This window comes from Papilio xuthus, unplaced genomic scaffold, assembly GCF_000836235.2.
Source record: "Papilio xuthus unplaced genomic scaffold, Pxut_1.1 DF827597.1, whole genome shotgun sequence".
In the NCBI taxonomy this organism is placed as follows: Eukaryota; Metazoa; Arthropoda; class Insecta; order Lepidoptera; family Papilionidae; genus Papilio; species Papilio xuthus.
In genome coordinates this window covers 2,403,628-2,422,277 of record NW_013531052.1, presented here as the reverse complement: position 1 = coordinate 2,422,277, position 18,650 = coordinate 2,403,628, and the positions used below count along the sequence as shown (strand labels likewise).

The following is an 18,650-nucleotide window of genomic DNA, read 5'->3' as shown; positions in this document are numbered from 1 at the left end:
ATATTTTTCATCTTGTCTAAATGTATGTCGAATTTTTACACAATAAATAACATTTCTGAATGTGTAGTTGAAAAGCAACGATTATAACTTTGAGGATTTAAATCATATCAATGCAAATGTTAAAAATAATTTTAAATATTATGGATAATTTAATTATGTAATCTATAGGGATTGTCGATGTTAATATTATTTAACTTTATGCATTACATAATAATTTTCTTAGTATATTGAAGTTAAAAACCCATGAATTAGAAAAAAAAAAAGATAAATTCGTATATTTTTCTTAAAACAATTCATTCAGTTTTTGAGAAAACATAGAACTAATCACAATCCTGTGTATTTTGAATGTTTAACGATAAAATTTTATTATAATTATTTTAAGGTGCACTTTTATGGAATTTATTAAATATTGGAAGTAGGCTAATTTTTTTTTACTTGCCAAGCAAAAGTCGTGCTGGCGCGAATTAATTAAGCTTTGGAATAAATGTTAAAGGAACTAAATTTTCGATGCCCAAACGCGGACAAAAAATATTTTCAATTAAAAAATACCAATTAAGGACAATGTTTTTATAGTAATCGGCAGTGGGAAATATTCCCAGTGTTTCATAATCTATCCGAAAATGTAGAATAACAAAAACCAACTGTTGCTCCAAAATATGGTGGGTTCTAAAAAATGGATATTATGTAAATAATTAGTATGACCAATATTCGTAATGACAAAAAATTATACGTTTTTTTTCATCCATATTTTAGATCCTAAAGTCTAAATATCCAGGATACATTATGTCGATGGCTACTTTTAACATCGATTATCCCTAAATATAAGTCCCAGTTCAAGAGACAGCATTTATGAAAGTAGAGCCACTAATATGCATTTAAACATGTACAATTATTATATCTATGTACAGTATTACTCGGTTGACAACTCTTGTTTGCATCACTTGCACCGGGACTTAAGTATTTATTTCTATAAGTTAACTGGTGATTATTTCTTTATAACGCTATTCGTGTGATCATAAGCAAATTTTATTTTACGTAAACTAATTACATGTTTAAAAGTGCTTAGATAAATAAACGGTTATGTAAACAATAAATTAAATATTTTATATTTGAATTTTATTAAAAAAAATATCACAACACGATTTAGACTTTAAAGACATGCATACTGTCGGACCGATGCGTTGCAGAGCGGACAAAAGCGCGGCACAGCGCAATATTCTTACTTAGCACATGTAGGCCGCGATCTGCAATGAGAATACTTGCACATACAGCACATTACCGGGCCACAGCGATCTTATTTCCTTTTTTTGTGAATGTAACCTTTTCCTGTCTATTGCTTCTTGATATATTCACTTTTATACTCAGTTTACTTATATTAGTTTAAAAGAAATACAGACTTTGCTTGAACTTGTTATTCTTTTACTAATATTATTTATATATGAATTGTTTTACTCATGGAATCTCATTGCAGTGCTTCAAAGCAAGCACCCACTTGGTATCGTTCGTACCATCGTGGCACCACGTATTTGTCGTTCACATTTAAACTTCGGCTTAATTTTCATCACTACTTTCTGACAACTCGGCTTCTGCTTTTGGTGGCTTCACTTTCTTTTTTGTGCGCTTAACTTTTCTACTGATTGTTGATTTTCTAAATATCTCTATTGCTTTTAATTTATTCTGTAAAATGTTCTGCTTTTCTTTTTCCCTCTGAGGTATGATCTCCTGGAATCTGTCAGTTTTCGGAATAACCACTTCAAAGCCTTGGCAATTGGCTTCATTGATATTGATAACTTTAGTTACTGCTTTAGTATTCTCCGATTTCTTCTTTTTGCTTGTTGATGGTTCTGACAGGTCATTATCTGTTGTAATTTTATTTGGTTTACGTTTTGTTTTTCCTTTTTTGTCTTCTACAGGTTGAATGTCTTCATTTACCTCAGCCTTATATTCTGGATCCATCATTTGAACCGCGGCTTTAACTCTTTTGCTCATTTTATCCTCAAGTGACTGAAAATCTATCTTTGCCTTAAAATAGTCCTGAACAGATCTCTGAGTTTTGCGGTCGTTTATTCTACTCAAAACTGGTTTTATAATTTCATCAAGTTTATTTTGTGACCAACCGAATTTAGTTTTTGTGTAATCTCGTAATATTGTAATATCAATATTACCCCAAGTAAATTTCTCATCACTTTCTTCAACATTCGGCTCTAAGTATGCTTGAACCACCTAAAAAAATAAAACAAATAAAAAGTTAATAATTAACACCAATAAAATTATGTAAAAACTCAATACACATACCCTCATACTAGGAAAGTCTTCTGTTAATTGAACATTTTTTATCTTCTTCTTTAGTTTAATATTATCCGTTCTCTTTCCAGCTCGCACCCATTTTTTAAATTCTTGTAGACCAGCTATTATTTGGAAGTACTGCGCCTGTTTGGATGTTTCATTGAGGAACTGTCTCTTGCTGAATGGAAATGATGCCAGGATTTCTAGTGCAGTTACAGGACCAATACCGGGTACACCCATTGTATAATCACTACCGACTAACAACGCAAACAGTATTAACTGTTCTCTTGATAAATCTGAAAAGAAAAATTGTTTTATTAACTGCAAAAGAATTATGAAAGTTGGTAAGTTATTTTCGTCCATGTGACATTAGTTTTAAGCTTTGATTTAACGTAAAAAATAGAATTTTTCTATAGTTTATGGCATGTCAGAAATAAAGATTGGTAGGCAAATAAAGAATCTCGTGAAAAATTATTTAGAATTACTACTTTTAAGTTACTTGCAGCAGTTAGAAAGAAAATGTAATATAGTTTTACAATAAATGTAAAAAAATACTGGCCAAAATTTTAAAATATAACTCTTGCCTTTGTATATGTTTCCATTGAGAAAAGAGTCGCAAAACAGAATTTATTACTGGCCAGTTTCGAACCACAGCATCATCTTCAAATTACGATATTACAGATGACAAAATAACCCAAAACCTTAACCCACAAGGATACATGTGAGCTTTAAACCCATACTGATAATAGCACTTACTAAATGACTTCTCTATTCTTTCTGACAAAAACTGCATGACATGCTTCTTGTGATTAAAGAAATTCTTATAAACTGTCTTTCCACCAAATAACCAAATATCACTATCATCAGTTATAGTCCCGTCTGTTAAATTTACATGTTCAAGAAATGCACATTGTGCCTCTGCCTCCATTGGAGCAACTATGTAAGGAATACCAAAAATTTGAAGCAACTCTTGCGCATCTTTAGTCATTTCCTCTGTTATATTTCGCCCGATTCGATCCATTCTTCCTTTTTCTTGAATCAAATGATCCTCTTTGTTTTGAATTTCAGTCATCATGGAGTTTAAATCTTCAGTAGTTAATAATTTCTTAGGTGGCTTATTACTTTCAATGACTATCTGATCACTTTTTTCTGGGGATGTTACAATATGTTCTTGCTCTTTACTTTTAATAAAATTTTCTGCAGTAACTACTGCACCATTCTTTTCATCTTCAGAACTTTCTTTCTCATTAGGTGATGTGTCTATTTCTCCTTCTGAATCTATGTTATAAAGGTTGGTCATATCAGGCTCTTCTTTTATTTTTACTTCATCCAAATCAATATTAGTATTAAAAATTGTAGGTTCATTGTTACTTTCTTGATTTTCCTTAATATTTTCTTGTTTGTTGTCTTCAAAAACATCAGCAAATATATCATCATCAGGAGCTGCCCCCATGTTGAGAGTCAGCTCAACAACTGGCTTGCTTGATTTATTTTCTTCTGGCACTTCTTCAAATTCACTGTCACTAGAATCATCTGATAATTCCTTTTGAACAGTTCCAACTTTAACTGTGTCAGATACAATATTTCTTATTTCTGGTTTTCTCTCATCCTCAGTGCTCGTGTCCAGGTTTATGACACCAACGGATTGGTTTTCAACAGCAATAACAGATTGCTGTGTGTCATTAACATCATCATCATTTTCAATTATTGTGGATGGTTCTGGGTCATTGAAATTAGTACCATGCAATTTTTGGTCTTCATCTGATGACAAATCAACTTTGTCTACTATAACCGACTTTTCATTTTCAAGTTCCTTGATTATTTCGTCTATTTTAGGGACTTTAGATTTACTTTTGGTGCTACTATTTTTGGATGTTACAATATCATCAATAGCTTTATAGGTTAAATCACTGTATTGCGCGATATAGGCCTTAGCAGAGGACATATCTGGCTGTTCAATATTATCACCTTCATCCTCAGAATAAGAATACGAATAATCTGAATCTGATAAATGTGAAGTCCAAGAATCATCTGTTTTAGATGTACCTGCAGTTGTATTAGCTTCATCAACACATTCCATTGACATTTTTATAGCCATTTGAAGTTCCTCATCCTCAGTTGGTGTTACATCAGTCATCTCTTCAGGAGTTATTTTCTTATCTTCATCTTTCTTGCTAAGTAGTTCTTTTTTCTTTCTAGCATCTGCTAATGCTTGTTTTACATTATTAATGAGTAGGAACCTAGTTGTATTGTTAGAAGCAATTCTGCGAGTAGGTAGTGCCTCAATTTTTGTATCAATGCCTTCTTCATTTAACAAAGATTCAAGCTCATTTATGGACATTGTGCCATCTCCCATTTCTTTTTCTGTTTCTTCTAAGCATTCTTGTATTTTCCTACGTTTTAATAATCTTTCCATCTGTAATTTATATGAAATATTATTTTTTTAAATACTGTGAGGAACGGGCACAATTTAACAAGAAAAATTATTAATATTTACAAAGCTGTTACCCACTTGAAAATCTGAGAACTGATCACTTTTCTTTGGCAGTGTATGAAGTTTTCCCCATGAATTCATCTTTCTTGTTTCTTTTAATTCAACAAGTAAATCATACTTTTCTTTAGCAGGCATACTCTTAAAATTGTCAGACTCAACATCAACAGTGTGTAAGTCAACTGTAGATGCACTAGAATCTTGCTCATCTTCAGACCTAGTACACAATAAAGGATTTAAGGAATATTGATATTAAGTATACATCCATCTAACTCAAAATATAATAAAAAATATAATATGTTTGTTTAGGGAACTGAACTTATAGTGAGTTGGAGTAAACTACATTACATACTCTGTTTCAGTTTCTTCTTCTTTCTGTGGTAATGCTGGTAGTTTAAACATATCATCTCTATTAACATCATTTGCAGCGTTGGCCTTCTTTGGAGATATTTGCTTTCCTAATAAACTACCAATAGCTGTCCGTTTCCCAAGCAATAGAGCTAGTTCTCTTTTTAATCTTTCTGATTCGGAGTTAAGTTTAGATTTACTATCTTGTCTTTTAGCCTGAAATTTTATATATACACATTATAGTATACATAAATTGAAATCAGTTTGTTCAATGCATGTTATAGCATTCATTGTGGAATTAACAATTATAAGAAAAATATACTTTTGAGCAAAGAAACTATGAATTTTAGGAGCATTAAGTTATTACCACTATTTGTAAATTATTGTGCAATCATCACATCTTTTTAGATATGCTAAATAGAAATACTTTGGCAAAAAAAATATTATAGAATAGCAAAAATAAAACTATTTTAACAACTTTATTTTTAAATGCTACCTAACCGGGTTAATATGATATAATGTTAATAATAACTGGATAATAGTGGATATAAGGTAGTTTTTGTTGTTATTGATTGAAATAAACTTACAATTGTTTCTTTTTTTAAATCAGGGTATCCACCATCAAAAACAAATACTGGTTTTATTCTAAAATATAGTAATTTGCAAAGACGTTGAAATAGACCCATAAGGTGGGCGTTCGCCACAGGGGCTCCTTTCGCATCTTGGTATCCTTTGACCATCTGATGCAACCATATTGATATATCTGGTAAAAAAGAAAACTTCTTGTTATCAAATACGATTCCGATTAACACTACCGGTGAATTGTGAAGTTCATACCAACTGCGAGCACTTTGTTTTCCAAAGTCTCCACCGGGACCGGTTTGCCCGCGGGCTCAATCAGTCTCCACAGTCCAGTGACTCCCATCGCGTGTGAGATTAAATTCCAGACCAGATTTTTTTTGTTTTAACTAAAGTATATATCGATGTACATAACAAAGGTCATTTCCCACGAGATCTTCGGTCAATCGTCGGTCTCTTCCTCACACATCGCAACCTTTTCGCTCTGTGAACTCGACGTATATTTATGACGCACACAAAAACAAATCGAAATGCCGCCTGCTACTGGCGCATTCGTAAGTGTTCCGTTCACTACATACAATATCAAATGTTTTACTACGCCGCGACGCCCACTCTTTCCCACACTTTATTTTCTCACGCCCCATGCGTAACCCCACATCCTATGACCGACCGTCTGTCTGCCGGGCTGTCAGTCGCGCCGGAGCCGAACTCGCATCGCTCGATTTTATTCGCGCGCGTGTAATCGACAACACGCTTGTTTCAGTGTCTATGGTTCTTCTTGACAGATCCTAATAAAAGCGTTGTCGTATCAAAGCGAAATAAACACAAGTTTTATCAACTTTTAATAACGAACTTATACGAAATATCATCTACTCAGAACTTATTGCATCTTATGTTAGGTTTATCAATAGTATTAATAAATAGTAAACTGTGGTATGTTGGCTAGACTGTCTGAATTTTCTACCATTGAACAGGTGTTTTTGAATGAAGTGTGTTAAAGTTCCCATCGTAATTATTTATTTATGGTGCCGTGAATAACACAAAAGTGTATCGATCGAAAAGTTAACAGTCGTTAAGAAAGTGAGATACTGCTTCAACAAAGCGTTGTAAGTGTTTACGCTTGATAAGAGTCCCCACTGATCAGGCAGGATACTACCAATTTCTCCTGGTAATATGGGCAATCTTCCGCGGTGATATTGGTATCAAAGAGTTCAAGTGAAACTCGAGGACAGCGTCATGTGCCGTCAGATTCCGGATCGATCGGTGATGCAGTACGGAGGGAGGTGAGAGCAGAGCAAAGGTGGCCAGCATGCCGCACCAGTACGGCGCGGGCGCGGGCGGGATGGCGCAGGGCCCGCCGTCCCCGCCGCCGCAGCACGGCGCGCTGTACCCGCGCTACGCCAGCGCCGCGGGCCCAGGCGCCGGCGCCTACCGTCCAGAAGAGCGCCGCCTAACTCGTGAAGCCATGGAACGATACCTGCGCGATCGTTCCGATATGGTCGTTGTCATATTACACGCTAAAGTCGCTCAAAAGTCTTATGGAAACGAAAAAAGGTTCTTCTGTCCACCTCCTTGTATTTACCTTTTCGGCGATGGGTGGCGGCTGCGACGCGAGCGCATGCTGCGCGAAGGCGAGACCGAGCAGGCGTCGCAGCTGTGTGCCTTCATCGGCATAGGCAACTCAGACCAGGACATGCAGCAGTTAGACCTGAACAATGGCAAACAGTATTGTGCCGCTAAAACTTTGTACATATCAGATTCAGATAAGAGAAAACACTTCATGTTATCTGTTAAAATGTTTTACGGTAACGGACATGATATAGGCATTTTTAATAGTAAAAGGATAAAAGTTATTTCAAAACCTTCAAAGAAAAAGCAATCCTTAAAGAATGCTGATTTGTGTATAGCTAGCGGAACAAAAGTAGCGCTATTCAATAGACTAAGGTCACAGACGGTATCAACAAGATATCTGCATGTGGAGAATGGTAACTTCCATGCATCATCCACACAGTGGGGTGCATTCACGATACACCTCCTGGATGACAATGAGAGTGAGTCTGAAGAGTTTGCAGTAAGGGATGGTTACGTCCACTATGGATCTACTGTGAAGCTTGTCTGTTCTGTAACAGGCATGGCATTACCACGGCTTATAATTAGAAAGGTAAATATTATAAATCTACTATTAAATTTTACTTCATAAATAACACTTATATACTTAAATAATACATATATGCTAATTAGGTGGACAAGCAAATGGCATTATTGGAAGCAGATGACCCGGTATCTCAGCTGCACAAATGTGCGTTTTACATGAAAGATACAGAGAGGATGTATCTCTGCCTGTCCCAGGAGAGAATAATCCAGTTCCAAGCTACACCGTGCCCCAAAGAACCAAATAAGGAAATGATCAATGATGGTGCTTGTTGGACTATTATATCTACTGATAAAGCTGAATATCAATTTTACGAAGGCATGGGACCTGTCAGGTAAATAACACAAATACATACACACTCTAAATTTAAAAATAGTACTATTTTAATTTTGGTTTCTATTTACTTATTATTTAATATTTATATAAAAAAGAAATAATTATTCAAATAATTAAATAGCTATACAAATATAAAATAAAATAAAAACTTAATAAACAAATCCAAATTTAAAAAAAAAAGTTATTAAATTAATTAATACTATGTAAATATCAATTCAGTTTACATAAATATGTAAATGTTCAACATTAGATATAACAATATTTGCAAGCATTTATAATTCTGACTGAGCTTCTAATACACATTAAATTAAATCATCTAGATTCTAGATATACTTGTGTTTGTCCCAATATGTATTGCTACACCATTGGTCAATTAATGTCGAAATTAGCTAGAATATTTTAAGGATGCCGAAGAAGGTTTTGCATCCAAAAAATCTAAGAAGTATAATATAAATATTTTATTGTTTATGACACTTACTTGTGGTAACATTATTTAACTTTGGCATTGTAATGTACATAGAGTTCAACTAATCTATCCAAAAAATTGGTGTGTATGTATGTAATAAAAAAATAGTATGTTATACACATGATGTATTGCGTGTCTTGAGTTTGCACTGCCGCATCATTCCTATATATATTCAGCTTTTATTATCTTTGAAAAAAAAACTCAAACAACATATTTTTGCTAAAATTTAGCATCGTGAAAGCAGGATACCTATTTATTTTGGCGTTAAATTAATTTGTTAATTTTTCGTTCGCAACATTTCGTTATAATCGCGTTATAAATTAATTTGTTAAATTTAAATATATAAGTCGTTATAAATATGTTATCTTTTAATGCAGTTTAGATAAAGAATCTCAAAATTTATCTATGCTAATTTCCTTTGATTCGGAATACGGGTGACTACAACGAAATGTCACCGGTCGATTACCAATTCGACTAGAAATATTCCAATATAAATTATCAACGATCATAATTAGTATAAAACTTAAAAATCCAGCTGTGTATACTACAGTATTATGGAAATGACAAGAAAAAAGTTGGTGACTCAGATGTTAAGCACTTGACTGGTAATCTGCAGGTCCTGGGTTCAAATCTCTCTATTTACCAATGTGTTTTTTGATTTACAAATGTATTTATATCCCACGTTCTTACGGAATGCATCGTGATGCAACCTTCACATATCTGTGAAGAAATTCAAAGATGTGTGTGAAGTCAACTAACCCGCATTTGACCAGCGTAGTGTGGCCTAGTCACCCCCAAATTGGGGTAAGCACCGAGCCCCTCAGTATAGTGAGCTGATGATGAAAGTCAAAAATATCAATTTCTCGTAGTATAAAATATTATTTAACTTTATTCTATTTTCATTACAATATAACGAACTAACACAGTAGTATAATTACATTTTACAAGATACAATAGGATCGATTCATTCATTTTAATATCTAAAGTAAACATATAGTTTTCAACTATTAACTAACAACACAAACAAACGCATCGCCGATAGTAAATAACGTATATATTACTCAATTATAGTTATTATAAAAACAACATAATGATAAGAATAATATACTTCGTTTATTTTGTTGCGATTGAAGTTAAGATTTCTTTTAATGACAAATGACAATTTGATGAAATCAATCTCGTAAATCTTTTTTGTGACCTTCGGATCCACGAAGCCGATTTTTTTATTTTCTAGTGATTTTTGACGTAAAGAATGGATACATTCTTATTTGAATTATATTTTATCCCATTTCCATTTGCATGCCATGTTTATGATAGTCGGGAAAATCTTACTAATATTATAAATGCGATCTAAACAGATGGAAGAATGGATGAATGGATGTTTGTTTGAAGATATGTCCAGAACGGTTGCATGGATATCGCTAAAATTTGGCATAGATGTCTATACTACATCATCCTATAAGAACACATATAATAATTATGATTTTTTTAAATTCCGCGCGGACGGAGTTGCGAGCGCTCGCTAGTACAGAAAAATATCGTGGGACAAGCTGTAACCCTAGTGGTTCCCGCGGGCGACCTTATCAAAGTGATATCTCTATCAATTGCATACACTGTGAAACTTTCTCACGCCTATTTGCAAAATATATCCAATAAGTTTAATAACAAGCCAATTTGATTTTTGGCTTTCATAAAGATATATAAACTATCACCATGCAATCCTACTGCGTTAAAAAATACAAATGGTTTATGATGGGTTTTTGAGATCCGTTTAAAACATATTGTTATCTCCGTTTGGTCAATGATGAAGTGACGATATGACGATACGATCGACGAAGACCATTTGGTAAACATGTTATATGGAGAACTGATCGCCAACCTTCGTTAGTCGGAGAGGCGCCTCAAGAAGAAGAAGATCTTCTTTTACAAGTTTAAAATAATGAATGTTAAGAATCTGTTTCTGGATTCGGATTTAACCTTTTTTCCACTAGAGCGTATCTATATAACCGTCGATTTCTGAGATCATAATCTCTGTATAAAACATACCTCTGTCATAATCTTCTACAAAACAGAGATAACGATATGGTTTAAAGGGGAATTTTAGTCTCTGAAACCTACGGTAAATCGATTAAAGAGTCAATCGAATCCAGGATTATTTTTTTAAATTAAATAGTTATCTTTATATGCAATCATGGATATTTGAATGAGATGAAATTGTGAAATATCCATTCGTTCGACGCTTAGAGATAGGGTCAGGGGACCCGCGTGTGTTATTTTTAGAATAGGGTCGGAAAGTAGATCAATAAATTGTTTCTATGCATTTGTCCCCTAAGTGTCAATGATAAAAAATGTTGAACCAGGTCTCCGGTGACTCCTGTGCCCCTAGTCCATTCACTGAATTTGAACGGTGGCGGTGATGTAGCCATGCTGGAATTAGCGGGGGACAACTTCACGCCCTCACTGCAGGTGTGGTTCGGCGATGTTGAAGCTGAGACAATGTACCGCTGTGCAGAGTCCATGCTTTGCGTTGTACCGGACATATCTCAATTCAGGGGACAGTGGCTGTGGGTGCGACAGCCCACTCAGGTATGTAACGCGTATTTACAATCAAATGTTATAAGTGATAAACTCTTTCGACACTTTTGACTATCAGAATTATAAATTTCAGTACTTCATACAATTATTTACTGTTTTATTTAGTTAATCTAAATCTAAAACAGCAACATGGAGTCAATCTACTGAGAAACATGGCTCTAATCGTCAGTTTCTGAGGCCAAAATTCCTGTATAAAACATTTTGTTATTTCTATATTCTCAAAGATAATGAGTTGGATGACGATGGATTTATACAGGGTTTTAAGTCTCAGAAACCACCGGTAAGTAATTTTAACAATTCCAGGTGCCAGTATCATTGGTGAGAAACGACGGTATAATATACGCGACCGGTCTGACTTTCACGTATACGCCGGAGCCCGGGCCGCGGCCGGTGTGTCCGCCTGTTGACGACGTGATGCGCCCCGAGCAGGCCTGGCACCACGACGCCATCGCACACCGCCTGCCAGACAACATACAATAGCAGGAGGACTGCAGGCTCGATAGTCTGCGGTGACAACCCTACCGGTCTATACAGGGTGGACTTGTTACTAGTGACAACTCTATCGGTCTCTTTGTGACATAATCTATGACAGTGCAGTGACAACCCGGAGTGATAACCCTACCAGCTTAGTGGCAGTGTAGTGACAACCCTAATATTAGATGCGGAGTGGACTCTTCAGTGACAACCCTATTGTTGCTGCATATCAAAAAGGACTATCCAAAGAGTTATAAATAGTTGGTGAACTAGAAAGTGTTAGAATTTGGTGAGTTGAGGACATTAATACGTTAGTTTCTATAGTGCCTGTAATATTTGCTTTATTTGACCGGTCGTTTGACTTCTAATGATGTCAGAATTTTACTTCAGTCACATTACATGTGCCAATGTTTGTTGACGCAACTTTAGTTCGGTCAAAAATGTTTGCAAACTCACTATCGTGATATAATCCGTAAATGAATCCCTCTAAAACCGAATTTCCTAACTGAAATGAACAATTTGACTTTTTATAAATAATATTCAGGATTATATTACAATAGAAAGCTTAAGTATGCCGTGAGTCAATAACTTTGCCGTTCGGTGTCCAGAACATTCGCAAAGCGAACTGTCTCGACAGATTATGACGGTAACTGTCTAAAATTATACTTAAATTTAGTTTTTTTTTTGCGAGATTACGACACCAAAATGCTATATACTAAGATAGTTAACGTTAGTAAAGCTATACGATTTATGTTTAAACGAATTATTTTTATTTAAGATGTTTGGTTTAAAATTTTATCGCAACTTTCTTTTTATTATTTTCTTATTAATATACTGAAATTCTCACGTGTATTTACGGTCATGCATCTTTAGACTAGATTATATTTTTAAATGATTCGTAAGCTCATGTCAATTTTATTTGATACTTTTGGTGTGTATTTTTTGTAAGGGTGAAAACGCACTTGTGTTCGGATTGTTTCTCAACTAAGACAAAAAAAATCCACAAAGATCAAATAAAATCGTTTTTGTTCTGATTACTGTAGTGTGTATGCCTAAATGGTAAATTTTACTACCCAGGCATGTTTTAGAAATTTGGTAGAACATTAGTTCCTAGCCTGGTTTATTCAGATTCGATGAAGTAAAATGAAATCTCTGCTCTAAGATTCGATTCTTTGGGGCCAAATAGTTGTAATGTCCATGACAAGTCATCATCGTATCAATATATTTAAGGGTCACGTAAAATAAGTTTATCGGTTGAGGAGATGTCTTGAGATTACTTAAGAAGCCAATATTCGAAGACTTCGTTTATAAGTTTTTATACGTATAAGTACTGACTTTATACATGGACAGGCTATAAACCATGGTATTTTGTGCCTATTTGATCATCGACATTTTGGCGCTGTCGTTGCAGTTCGTATTGGTGGTGAGGATTCGAACTAATAATACAGTAGAATCAACTGTCAGGAACTGTCATTTTATAGCAATAGCCTATCCATTTATAAAGATATGTGCGTATAAGTTGTAAATAAGAGGACGGAAACCAAATATGTTTTGCTACAATATCTGTGCTCGCTTGGTTGCGTTATTTTTTATTGACTGTTGAAGGGCAAAGGTAATAAATACATTCTGCCACTAAAATATTTCAAATTATTAGCTACTTTTTTATACGCACGCATTAGTATCGTATAAATTTATGTAAGTATGTATATTTACGGAGATTTTAATGAACAACTAGTGATGTAGCTAGAATTAGTCGATAGTACATTATATTTTAGAGGAGACTTTCAATTGAAAATTTCTATTTATTTAAAATGCGACTTTTTAGATATTTTATAATTTTTTTTTGGTAAATCGATTTCGTGTGTATTTATATTGAAGAGTGTGATTTTTCGAACATTCCATAAGGAAGTGAATTAATAAGTACAAAATTTTTTAAACAATATTTTTATATCGACTATAAAAATTAAATTACTAGACATTTTTATGGAATTGGTATTGTAGATGCAGTATTACGGTGAATAAGTATTGAAATCGATATAACGAATATTTCGTCAATTTTGTATAAAATGTAAACGATTTTTTTACAATGAAAAAACTGTTTACTCATGCATTTTTATAATTTTTACATTTGGTATTCGTATATATTGAAAGATTGTCATTATTTAAGAGACGACTGCCCGAATTAATTTATGGTATTGTTTTAAGAATAAATCCATAAAGAGTTCACGCAGTAGGCAGTCTTTAAAAAAAACATGAATATTTTAATAAAAATGAATTTAAACAGTACATTTTTGTATTATTATTACGACAAATCCCAAATACAACACTAAACTCGCTTCTATTAAACTAGAAAGAGACAGAAACAGTTCTATCAGTTCTACTTAAGACAAATTGACGTGGGATCTTTTCTACGAGTAAACGCTAGTTATACGTGACTGATATTTACAACGTAGACCATGTTAGTTAATTGATAGTTTAGTCTAAATGTAGTACATCTAGATGTAGACTAAACACTACATCCAGATTCTGCCACTCCAATAGCTGCCAGATTAGTTCATCTTGCAAAATTAAACGTATTCAATACTTCAATAATATAATTTTTTGCAATTAATTTACCTACAATTTTTAATATAATGCGCAAAATTATTAAGTCTACAAAAACTTTATCAAGAATTCCCACACATCAAAATATAACAGCAAATTAATTAACAAAGTGCGATTAATTAAATTGAAAAAAAAGTTAACTTAAAGAGTAATTAACATCGCAAGAATCAGAGTTAATCGTGAAAATCAGTGGCCGTGTGTGGGAATGTCTTCAAAATGTCTTCACATGATAATAAAAATCTTCCCGACATAGCGTTCCGCGCCGGCGAACCGACCTCTGATGATTATCAAGTGCCCACCCATCCGCCATTGTTTCTAGCTCTGATTTAAATAATACAGAATTATACTTTGTTTTGATGTGAAAATAATGTTTTTCTCGTAATTACGATAATGTTAATTTTTAATAAATCCACCCTACTTGTTTGCTTTATTTTACAATCGTAACATTCGGCAGACATTTTCTCACGGTCATAATTTGATATTCATAATTTAATATTAATATATTATTTCTATAAATATTTATTTTGTTAATATTTAACTATGAGAATAAAACATGTTGAATACATTAAACTATTCGATACATAACAGTAAGTGTAACACTAGTAATAATGATTAAGCCATTAATGGTAAAAGATATCGAAGGAACAAACTGATTTAACCATAGAACTACCACAGCCTTATTGAATACTAAAGAGAAGTGAAGATTGTTCTAAAGGAAATATATAGCAAGATATCTGCTTGTTTAAAAGACGTCACTTTTAAAAGAGCATTAGACGAAACCGAATCACTTCCTCTTTACGTTTGTCTTCCGTGTGGTGGCATTTCACCAGTTGAACCGCATTGTTGATGCGTAATGATGAAAACCTAACATCTGGTCAAATTGCCCATACGTCTTATGAAACCCTTAAGACTTAAATCCTAGGATATTCCAGTATTATTTGATGTAGTATACAGCTTAATAACACTAAGTAATGAAACTAAGCTAACTATTCATTCATTAATCTAAAACATGATTCACATTCATAGTTTAGTTGGCAACGCAAAGTTTTTAATTGTTTTTTCTGAGTTACAACGTTTTCCCATGCTAGCAATGACGATTCCTGACGACATAACTGTGGCGTGAAATAAATCATCGTAAGTAATTGCCGGATAACACGCGAAAATCAAACGGATTTAATCTAATAATTGGAATTTCCTATATCTAGATCCTGTTCTATTAATAACACGATATCAGAATATTTAATATCAATATAATTGGAGATGAATGATTAATCTTTGTTAACTGTAACTATTTAAAAGTTCCGCCAATTCTCTACATCATACTTTATCTATGCGTCTTAAATTAGGATGTACATGAACCCGCTGCTTCGAATAAAAAAAAATAACCACTCTCTATTGTTAGGAAGAAAATCCGAAAATGTGGTAGTGTATTTACCCAACACTAGCCTTACTAAAATGTCGACGTTTGTGTCCCCTCACTATTACTTCTGACACTTTGTAACGAAAGCACGTCATTCGCGCCAAGTACCAATTAATAATGTCTAAAACTATCGAGTTACTACAAAAAAAAGAGTTCTAGCTATCGATCTATGTTTTACTAATACGACTAATATTATAGGCATAACACGAACCCTAATCCAAAGGAATATGTAGGGATAATGAATTACCAATTAACATTATGAATGAAATTATAAACACTAGTTCATACTTCGTACATCTTAGATGGCGTGACGAATGCTATTAATAGTGACGTGTCAATGAAACAGTGACGATGAAAAACACATGGTTATTCATTCATGACTATGTTAAAAAAGCCAATCATTGTAATTCTTTGAAATCAGTAACATCCTGGTGGAGAATAAGATATGAAAATTATTGTTACAAAAAAGTAAATGTGGAATAACCTCAATATCATTAAAAAATAAAAAAACCAAGGCCGATTTGTATGTCGCTAAAGATATTTGAATAACGAAAGCACTTTTTTTATCGAAAAATAGTGCTTTTATGGAGGATTTTTGAAACCAAAATCCCACTTTAAAACATATTCTTATCTCTGAATTGTTAACGATAATGACAGGAATGACGATATATTTTATACAGAGATTTTGGTCTCAGAACTGTTAGTGAAAATATTAATAAAATACTTTTTTAATTCTAACATCTGTAAGAGTATAAGACCAATCATCTACTTCCGTCTTTATGTCACTTATATCCGGAAGAACGGTGGTCATTTACCCCCACTAATTAACTGTACCACAGATCATATCAGTGGGGGAGACTGTGAGAAAGCTATGACTACACAATTGGATCATTGTCTATGCTTTTTTGCACTTTGCCAACTTGATATATGAAGGCAAGATATGCAGAGTGTGGGAAATGTTAGGCGTAGCTCAGCAGCTCGTGTTTCCCTACATGCCATCTTCAGCCGTGAGAACTGCGGCATCTTGAAATTATAATTTCTTCTATGACTCATTTAAAATCCAATATGTAAAATATCGGTATGTAAAAAGCGTCGGTGGCTTAGGGGTTTAAGCACTTAAGTATAATCTACAGGTCCTGGGTTCGAATCCCGCCATGTACCAATATTTTTTTCGATTTACATATGTACATTTATCCGACTTTCTTAAGGTGAAGTGAAACCTGCACATATCTGCGAAGAAATTTAAAGATATGTGTGAAGTTAAGCAATCCGCACTGAGCCAGCGTGCTTGACTATGGCCTAGTCACAACTTAAGGTAGACTCCGAAGTCCTCAGTGGAGACGTATAGTGAGCTGATGATGATGTAGAATGTACACTAATAATAAGTAGTAACCACGCCAATTATTTAAAAAAAACAGATGTGAATGACGGAAAAGGGGACGGGACAAATGAAATGTCTACTTAAGCATTTCAGCTTTAGTTATCACAAAATGTTATTACTGATTTTTTTTTATAACAGAAGGGGGCAAACGAGCAGCGGAAACACCGAGGTGTTCAACGACGCCCATGGACATCAGCAATACCAGAGGAATCGCAGATGCGTTGCCGGCCTTTGCGTTTATTCTCAACAAACACTTCTCTCTTGTGCCTCGAATTGAAGTAATCGAAGCCCATTAAATAGAAGACGATTAATTTAATAGCTTACGATTGTTTTGAAACGATGTGGCTATTGTTTGTCCATAAGACTAGAATTATATGTCTAGTAACAGGATAGCAACACTATTTTAACTAGAACACTCCGATTTCCAATGATTCAACGTAATTAGCTACTAAAAGTTGCTTGACAACATGGACTACAAGTGTATACGTAAATTAGTTTTTTTCAACATTGTAAAATTCTATGTTTACAATTAATAATATTGGAAAGCTTGTATGCGAACGTGATATGTTAACGTTATTCATCCAATCCATTTTTTTAAATAACTGTCTGCTTGTCTGTTTGTGCGCAAATCCTTTTTTCCGGGTAATTCCGAAACAGCTGGACCGATTTTGACGGGACTTTTACTGGAAAGCTAGCTTGCGGGGGTAACTTGGCTAATTTTTAAATTCCGCGCTGACAAAGTCGTGGGCAATCTCTAGTTATACATAACGTTGTTTTCCTGACGTTTTCTATAAAATAGATATACCTATACATCAACCTGTATTTTAATACACTGAAACTGCTGTACAAAACTCCGGAAATAATTTATAAATTGCTTAAATGCAATTTGTTAAATTCTGAATACTTATATCAGATTTAGAACTAAACTAGAACTAGCTTTAGAGCACTAGATGATAACAAGATGGCTGTACAAATCTATTACTTTAGTTATTATAGGAAAACCATGGTTAAAGGCCGGCAACGCATCTGCAGCAACTCTGGTGTTGCAGATATCTATGCGTGTCGTTGATCACCTCGGTGTTCCCGCCACTCGTTTGCCCCCTTATCTTATAAAAAAAAATGATTCCTTTATACAATTTACTCTGTGTTAGTTCTTTAGTCGGAAGCAGCGTCGAGACTGAGCAAATCAAGAAACTGACGGTTCTAGACTATACCAATAAATAACAATTTCACTGTAATTACTTCAAACATTAAATCAGATAGGTAAAACTAATTGTGACTTTTTCTCATGAACGCGACACCAAAGTTTATTTGAATGTAACATAGTCTGTTGACTTATTATTCAACTGAAATAATTCGTCAATTTTCCCATTACTTATCAAACACAAATATTTTGGGATAACTCCATTTAAAAACTTTCCGTGCGAAAAATCGGCTATCAGCAATATGAAAACACGATACGTTGTGTCGTGTTCGGGCAAAACAAATTGCTTTGTCTCACGAGGGCATTTTGAGTTT

General features: G+C 34.0%; 2 protein-coding genes across 2 annotated transcripts; one reads left to right on the top strand and one right to left on the bottom strand.

Annotated features, from left to right (window-relative positions):
* Positions 1-1,094: 1,094 nt before the first annotated feature.
* On the bottom strand, positions 1,095-6,063 carry mus201 (rad2 superfamily protein mus201). Its single transcript, XM_013312756.1, has 7 exons — positions 5,963-6,063; positions 5,713-5,888; positions 5,130-5,341; positions 4,799-4,994; positions 3,043-4,702; positions 2,296-2,582; positions 1,095-2,223 (listed from the first exon to the last, which is right to left on the bottom strand). The coding sequence occupies exons 1-7, from the start codon at positions 6,048-6,050 to the stop codon at positions 1,552-1,554; spliced, it is 3,291 nt and encodes a 1,096-aa protein (XP_013168210.1). The 5' UTR covers positions 6,051-6,063; the 3' UTR covers positions 1,095-1,551.
* Positions 6,064-7,007: 944 nt separating this feature from the next.
* Su(H) (recombining binding protein suppressor of hairless) lies at positions 7,008-13,798 on the top strand. Its single transcript, XM_013312760.1, has 4 exons — positions 7,008-7,865; positions 7,946-8,190; positions 11,019-11,244; positions 11,557-13,798. Exons 1-4 carry the CDS (start codon positions 7,014-7,016, stop codon positions 11,731-11,733), a joined length of 1,500 nt encoding a protein of 499 aa, XP_013168214.1. The 5' UTR covers positions 7,008-7,013; the 3' UTR covers positions 11,734-13,798.
* The last annotated feature ends 4,852 nt before the right edge of the window (positions 13,799-18,650 follow it).

Bases quoted from the DNA above. Each gene is read 5' to 3' on its own strand.
- mus201 (XM_013312756.1), bottom strand. From the start codon at position 6,050: ATGGGAGTCACTGGACTGTGGAGACTGATTGAGCCCGCGGGCAAACCG. The intron at 4,703-4,798 runs GTGGGTAACAGC...TATAAATTACAG, and splicing joins ATCAGTTCTCAGATTTTCAA to ATGGAAAGATTATTAAAACG. The intron at 2,583-3,042 runs GTAAGTGCTATT...TTTTCTTTTCAG, and splicing joins AAGAATAGAGAAGTCATTTA to ATTTATCAAGAGAACAGTTA.